This window comes from Rasamsonia emersonii (assembly GCF_000968595.1).
Source record: "Rasamsonia emersonii CBS 393.64 chromosome Unknown ctg1118621760057, whole genome shotgun sequence".
Lineage (NCBI taxonomy): Eukaryota > Fungi > Ascomycota > Eurotiomycetes > Eurotiales > Trichocomaceae > Rasamsonia > Rasamsonia emersonii.
The window spans coordinates 72,442-79,893 of NW_013563230.1; the positions used below are offsets into that span (position 1 = coordinate 72,442).

The following is a 7,452-nucleotide window of genomic DNA, read 5'->3' on the forward strand; positions in this document are numbered from 1 at the left end:
AGAAGAATAAATCGAGAGAAAAAAGAAAAATATACAGCCGCAGTATTCATTAAGCGGCGTTACTCTGGGCCTGCTCATTTGTCGGCGCCTCAACCTTCAAGGTATCCGTCTTCTCCCCCAGCTCGTCTGCAGACTTGCCCTCCGTAGCGGCCAGGCTCGGCGCCGCGCCACCCTTCAGGTAGTCTTCATGTTCGCCAATGCGCTTTCCAGCCTTGATCCAACGCTCACGGTATGCCTTCCTCCGCTGCTCGGCGAGTTTGTTCAGCGCAGGCCAGTATACTGAATGGTCGTACTCGAACTCGACGTCTCCGCCAGTCCCCTTCATGAGTTGTGTGGGTGGCACGTGTTGACACAGATCCTCGTTGAACTTGAGCTTCTGCCGAGTGACGGGGTCGATAAACGGGCTGATGATCTTGAAGAAACCCCAGATGACGAACGGGACTGTTGTTCTCAGTTAACTATATGTCGCACTGCGGGGGGCATAGCTTATAAGCATTCTCTATTTCCCGGGAAAACTCACCATTGATCACCAGCGCTCGTCCCAATCGCTCGGGGTAGTGGTTCTGGAGAAAGTGCAGCGTCTGCTTAGCCTGGGCAATAGAGGAATTCTGGCCAGACTTGGTCTCATTGAAATTCACCACCAAGGCCAGACTCTCCTGGCCGGGCGGCATCAGATCGATCACCCGCTCCAGCATGTACACCAGGTGCTCGATCTGGCGGTCGCTTCGTTCAGTGTTCTGTCTCGACGGGAGGAGGTAGTGACACGGGCGCCCATTGACGTCGAAGCCCAAAATCACCTGCTTCCCCGTCTCGTTCTCAATTGAGATGTACTCGGGCGTCAACTTGTCCCCGATGTATTCGCGACGCCAGATCAACGTGCTGCGGATCCGGCTCACAGCCTCCGGGACGTTCCACTTGGTCGCGCGAAGGTATCGAAGCAGGCATTCGCGGGTCAGGAACATGCGTTCGTCGTCGGTGAGCGGCGTCTCTGGCGCATCCTTCGCGGAGCTGGAGGGGATGGTCGTCCAGGACGAGACGGCCTTCAGCACCTGGTCATATTTGGAAGCCTGGTCGGAGGTCAGTTTCGGGGGTGGCAGCGGCTTGGCCGTATCCAGCGGCCGGGCAAACGGTTTCTTGATGACACCGTCTGCAGCGGACAAGGGCAGGCCCAGCTCGTCGGCAGCTGCTTGCGCTTCCTGTAGATATGGGCTCTCCGCGGGGGCAGGAGTCTCCTGGGTCGTAGCCATGACTGCTAGGTGCCCGGCAGCAACGATGAAAGAGATGGACACATGGTCATCGAGGAGCTTGGACGCTATGCTATATAGGGCGCTCTTCAGCCCCGACTAGGAATCGGATAGGGCATGCTTCCGGATCTTGGGGTGATGGATTTGTGGCCTGAGCCGGCCTGCCGGAGCGTTCCCGCAGCGGGACCCGAAGGATTTGGTGCCGTCATTGGCCTCAGCCTTACCCAGCGATAAGCGAGCACTGATTAGTCGATTAACCAGCTGTCCCTGGCGCCGCCGCACGCGTGGCAGACGCGTCAGTAGCGACATCTAATCCGGCATTATTATTATTGATCCCCGCAACACACTGCCCATCACCTCGCTGCTCGACCACCACGACGCCGTGCTTACCAGACTCATCACGATGGAAGACGTCGTCCACGAGCTCAATGAGCTCTTTGCGTCGTCCGCCCCCGACGGCCTGCCGCAAGATGTGCTCGCGGAGCTGCAGTCCATCCTCCGTCTGCACGCCATCTCGCCGCAGGAGCTCTTCTACAAATGGGAGTCCTACAGTCTGAAGATGGGGTCTGACGAGACCAAGTTGAATTTGGACACGGTTCGGGCATTCAAGCGGGATGTGCAGGAGTCTCTGGAGCGAGAGAGCAGGGGGAAGAACAGCCACCTGCGCAGCACGGAGAAGAAGGGCGGGGTTACAGCGACGCCGCGCGCGATGAATACAGATGTTTTTGGGATGTACGGGCAGATACAGGATTCTGTTGCTGTCGCGGTGATTCTGACAATGTCTCAGGTTGGATGAGTTGACGCCGAATACGTCTCATTCCCGGTCTGCGAATAAGAGCGTCAATGGCTCCGCAAAACGCAAATCGACATTCGAAACACCGTCGGCACCCAAGGTCGGGAGGCCGGAGAAGAGCGGCACTCCTGGAGACTTCAAGACACCTCTCAAGGCGAATGGAGCGGTTGACGGACCACAGTAAGTGATACCTGGCAGTAGGGACCTCGCTGTATACGCAACTAACTGCGATCTACGACCAGACCCGTGCCTTTTTCGGAACGTCAAAACCCTGGCCAAGTCTTGGAGACCCTCAATGGCCACCTGGCCATGCCTACAGCGCCGATGGCTCCGTATGCCGAAGCACGAATTCGACCAACCGCCAACACGGATCTGAAGAAGTTAGGGTATAAGCCGATGGCGATGCGACTCTCAGAGGCGTCGGAGGTGCTGGACGACCGGATAGATGAATTCACCGCCGTATTTCAGAAACACTACGGGTCAGAGGTGACTTTTGGAAGCGCTGCAACACAGAGCACCAGTGAGATTGTGGCCGTGGGCCGCATCGCGTCAGACAGCTTGGAGGGGAAATTGAACACGGCATCTCTGGTCCTTGAGACGTCACGTCGAACGGGCGCAGGCTTGAGGGTGCCTCTCAAGGTGGATTCGTTGCCCTCTGTCCAATTCTTCCCCGGCCAGATTGTCGCCCTTCGAGGGATCAATGCGTCGGGACAGTACTTCTCCGTCAAGGAGGTCCTTCCAGTGCCACTCCTCCCACCAGCGGCGTCCTCACCAGCTACGATCGACACGATCAATGAGAGGTTAGGATCCGACCAGCAGCCATTGAACATCTTCATCGCGTCTGGGCCGTATACGGCGGACGACAATCTGGAATTCGAGCCGTTGAACGAGCTGTGTAAGAAGGCTGCGGACGAGTATGCAGATGCTCTGATCTTAATGGGGCCATTTGTGGACATGGAGCATCCGCTCATCGCATCGGGCGACTTTGACTTGCCTGATGTGCCGGGGATCGACCCGGACACTGCCAACCTGACGACGCTGTTCCGTCACTGCATCGCGGCACCGCTTCAGCGGCTGTGCGCCGCCGTACCCAGCATTACGATCGTGCTCGTCCCATCGGTGCGAGACGCCGTGAGCAAGCATGTCTCGTGGCCGCAGGAGCAGCTGCCGCGGAAAGAGCTCGGGTTACCGAAGCAGGCGCGCATGGTGTCGAACCCGGTGACCCTGTCTCTGAACGAGACCGTGATCGGGATGTTGTCGCACGACGTGTTGTACGAGCTGAGAAAGGAAGAGGCGCTGGGCGGGCGACCCGCAGAAGGCAACCTGCTGACGAGGCTCCCCAAGTACATCATCGAGCAGCGACATTTCTACCCCATCTTCCCCCCATCCTCGCGCGAGAGCTTGCCCAGGGCCAGCGGAGCAGACAGCGTCATGCCGCTAGGCGCCATGCTAGACGTGAGCTACCTGAAGCTAGGCGAATGGTGGAACGTACGACCCGACGTGCTGATCACGCCGAGCATGCTGCCGCCATTCGTAAAGGTAAGAAAAACCCCTTCCCCAGTGCCAACTGAACAAAACTAACTCGTGTTGTGTTTGCGACCAGGTCGTCGAAAGCGTCCTCGTCATCAACCCTGGCACGCTCTCCAAGCGCCGCGCCGCAGGCACCTACGCGCAGATGGCGATCCACCCGCGGACAATGACGGCCGAAGAGCGCCAGGAGAAGCAGCTAAGCCATAAGATCTATGAGCGGGCGCGCGTGGATGTTGTGAGGATATAAACCATCAGCAGCAAGCAATTATGCAGCAAGCAATTACGCAGGACAAGGTGTTCTCTATTTGTCTTCCCTTATTGGTAATGCTTTTTTTTATCCATGGATGTTTCTTGTTGTAGGGATGTATATGCAAAGACGGCGTTTGTTTGTTTGTTTGTTGGATGGATGGATTGATGGAATTAGCGATATACTATGGTATAGTATAGGCAGTATCTGGAAACGATTCCATGAAATGGGAATGAATATTCATTCATTCACTATATTCATTCATTTTATTATTGGTTTGAGCTAGGTAGCTAAGCTAGGTATCTACGTAATAGTCCACCTTAAAAGCACGGACAAACTACACGAGTAAACAGACCAACCAGAAAAAAAATACCCTGGAGATTTTTTTTTAAAAAGAATTTCCCGCCAACGCCAGCGCCCATGACCAACTATGACAAACAATGACCAAGAAACCAACCCGTAAAAACCAGTCGAGGGAAGAAGCAAAGTCATATGGATAATACCGCCTAACTCCCAAACTCCAGATCATGCAATCCATGCCATGGACTTATTCATTAATTGACTCACCACCCTTTCACCATGTATATATCAGCATACTATCCACTCGAGACGAGACTACCGCAAACATCTCGTCCTCCTCCCACCCATCAACGCCCCCGCTTGTTTCAACCGCCAACCCGCCGCAACAGCCGACGAGCCAGACAAGGCAGCAGCAGGCAGAAACCCCGCGGTAAGGCCATGGCCATGCAGAGCACCGCCGCCATGAGGACCGTGAGTGGAGCCACCACCGACACGCGCACCGCGGACGAGCTCGTGAAGGCCAAAATCCCTCCATACGGGCTCCCTGCGAGTCGCGGTGGCGGCGTCCATGGCGCGCGTGATGCCGAACGCGGCGTGCTGGTCGGGCACGATATCGTCCTCGTCTTCCGGGTTGAGAGGCTGGTACTGCGGCGGGACGTAGATGTCCTCTATGGGGAGAAAAGAGGGGACCATGGTCGCGGGGGAGGCGGCGGAGCCGTATGTCACTGCTGCTGCTGTCGCGGAGCCGCTTCCGTTGTGTTGTTGCGGTGGGGGGTGGTGGTGCTGTGGCTGCTGGGCGGCTGCCGCCGCGAGGTTGGAGTACAGCGATGAGTGCGGCCGCGTGAAGTCCTCGAAGTAGTCTGCCAGTCGGGGGTGGTGCATGTGGATGTAGGTTGGGGAGGAGTCTTTGGACTGGACGGACAACACAGGATCAATGGAGTGACTTTAAAGTTTGGGTTTGAGACAAGACGGTACATACCATGTTATATGCTGCAGGAAAACCAAAGCAATGATCACTTGGTTGTATGGACTCAGCTATCTAAAATTCTGAGGAAGATCATGCAGGTAGTACGTCCTCGTCGAGTCGATCTGATTGATACGACTGATCACTGGCAATGGGCAGCAAACAGCAAGAAGCAAGTTTCAGACATGTCACATCAAGCTTCACCACGCGATGAATATGAATGACGACAGAGCGAGGCTCTGGCAATTTCAATGCCTGTTCACATCAACAATTACAGGTGGTCATTGTTGAAGCTCCAGTCAAAACATCCCTAATTCTGCCGCTCTTCTCCGCCTTCTGCGGGGCGATATTGCTTACAAATTATCACCGCCTTCTGTTTTTTGGATTGCAGCTCTATACGACGTATATGATGGCTATGTGACTATTACTATCGCGACCATTGACAAAACTTTTGATTCTGTGAAATTATTACTTCTACCGAGAATGGTACAGTACACAATGATGATGACCATCTCTCGATCTCCCCAGGCCGCTTCTTCTGGTATCATACATCGAACGATGCACGCCTAGCTTTGCAGCCTTTCCCTTCCCTCTTCTGAAACTCCTGGCCTGACGATAGAAGCCTCTAAAACGAACACCCCATCTATAGCATAGCAATGTGTAGATAGAAGATCCACGTCCCTGGGCATGCTGGACGGATTGCGAATCAAAAAGTAAGACTAAGACAATCGAACTTTTTTTTTTTCGTTGGAAAGCCCAGCTTTCTAAAACCCACTTCGGCCGCCCTTTTGCGCATACCAGTAATTAATACAGGACAATCCCCTTGGTCTAGACTTGAGAGTCTATAGAGGCATACCAGAGTTCGTCTGGTATTAGATAACACAATGCCTGAGCAAATAGTGATGATCACCTCATGAATTGGTGCTCATGCGATGCACCACAGGGACTGCGCTAGGAGGCAAGCTGCCCATCTCCGTGACCACCATGTCCACATATTCGGCCGGGGTAACGTCGTACATGATATTCAGCAGCTGCAGATTCGGTACGTCCCTCCAGTTCTTGAGCGGCGAAGACGTGTTTTGACTCAGACTCAGGCTAGCAATCGCGTCGGTGACATTATTGGTGTTGGCCTTCTTATTGCTGGGCTCATTCGAAGGGCCCCCGGGTCCGGAACGCCCGTCACTTGCTGCCGTGGCTGCGTCGTGACCAGCTCGTCTGCGTCTGCGATCTCGTTGACAACGATGCTGTCGAGGGCGACGCGATCGGTGAACTTGACCGTCTCACAGCACACGATCACCGGGATCTCGACCCCGCCAGACCGCTCCTTGGCCGACATCGCGACCAACGCCGTGCCGACACGCGAATACAGCCTCCCGTTGCCCATCATGGCGTGGGCTCCCAGGAAGACCTTGGTGGCATCCTTAATGGCGTGGCTGATGCCGTGGATCAGCGAATACTGCACCTCCAGGCCGGCATTGGCCAGGGACCGCGCCAGGTTCTTTCCTTCAAACAACGGACGCGAGTCGATAATGGACACACGGAACTTCTTGCCCTGTTTGTGGGCCGTGAGCAGGGTCTGTTTCACGATGGAACTTGCTGCAAAGGTGACGATGACGTCGCCGTCGTTGATTTTTTGTGCAGCACTGTTGGCAATCACCTGGTCGGCGACTGTGATCTTTTCACGGATGAAGCTGTCGATGAAGTCGCAGAGAGAGGCCTTGGCAGTTGCCTCAGGAACGGACGGGTCAATGGAAGAGATGGACAATTTGAGCGCGCGGATAGCGTTTCCCTGGCTAATCGACAGCGGACGGCAGGTCGACAGATAGCTGATTTGATGGGACAGGTGGGTGGTCAAGTGACGAGCCAAGGAAGTACCCAGGGGGGTCGTGTAAGATTCAATGACCTGCCAACGGAGTATTAGCAGGAAAAACAGCTTTTTTCTGGCAAAGTGACAGCTATCCAACTCACCCGCTTGAAAGCCAGCAGCGTGGCGACACATCGCGCACTGCTGCCACAAACAACATAGTCTCGTATCTGCAAACCCAGCGCCAGAACTGCCGGATGAACCTCCTTCGCTGCGCCCGCAATGGTCGTCCGTCTGGGATGCCCGTAGAGATGTCCAAAGACCGCAACATTCTTGTCCTCCTTTTTCTCCGTGGCCGCAGAGCCAGCCTGGGCAGATCCCCGGCGAGGCACTGCAGCATTCTTCTGCCCCTTCTGGGCGGCCCCAGCAGCATCTTTCCCTCCTCCAGCCTGTCCTTTCTTCGCAGCCTGCGCGGCTTGACCCTGCTGTTCGCCTGCAGCTGCAGCTTGTTCCCTCTCCGCCTTCACTTTGGCTCGCCGGGCAGCCTTTTCAGCCTTGTTCCTCTTTTTC

The 7,452-nt window shown here is 55.4% G+C and overlaps 4 protein-coding genes across 4 annotated transcripts; 1 reads left to right on the plus strand and 3 right to left on the minus strand.

Moving 5' to 3' along the window:
- Window positions 1-49: 49 nt before the first annotated feature.
- Window positions 50-1,247, minus strand: T310_3225 (CRAL/TRIO domain protein; the record flags this gene model as incomplete). The annotated part of the gene is made up of 2 exons (XM_013473926.1): window positions 50-441; window positions 521-1,247. 2 exons carry the CDS (start codon window positions 1,245-1,247, stop codon window positions 50-52), a joined length of 1,119 nt encoding a protein of 372 aa, XP_013329380.1.
- A 400-nt stretch (window positions 1,248-1,647) lies between these two features.
- T310_3226 (DNA polymerase alpha/primase associated subunit) lies at window positions 1,648-4,050 on the plus strand (the record flags this gene model as incomplete). The annotated part of the gene is made up of 5 exons (XM_013473927.1): window positions 1,648-1,976; window positions 2,032-2,217; window positions 2,280-3,576; window positions 3,641-3,802; window positions 4,015-4,050. The coding sequence occupies 5 exons, from the start codon at window positions 1,648-1,650 to the stop codon at window positions 4,048-4,050; spliced, it is 2,010 nt and encodes a 669-aa protein (XP_013329381.1).
- A 379-nt stretch (window positions 4,051-4,429) lies between these two features.
- On the minus strand, window positions 4,430-5,096 carry T310_3227 (Apc13 domain protein; the record flags this gene model as incomplete). The annotated part of the gene is made up of 2 exons (XM_013473928.1): window positions 4,430-5,026; window positions 5,094-5,096. The coding sequence occupies 2 exons, from the start codon at window positions 5,094-5,096 to the stop codon at window positions 4,430-4,432; spliced, it is 600 nt and encodes a 199-aa protein (XP_013329382.1).
- A 1,072-nt stretch (window positions 5,097-6,168) lies between these two features.
- T310_3228 (Translation initiation factor eif-2b delta subunit) lies at window positions 6,169-7,452 on the minus strand (the record flags this gene model as incomplete). The annotated part of the gene is made up of 2 exons (XM_013473929.1): window positions 6,169-6,981; window positions 7,047-7,452. Coding segments are annotated over 2 exons (1,219 nt in total), but the record flags the coding sequence as incomplete, so codon positions are not given.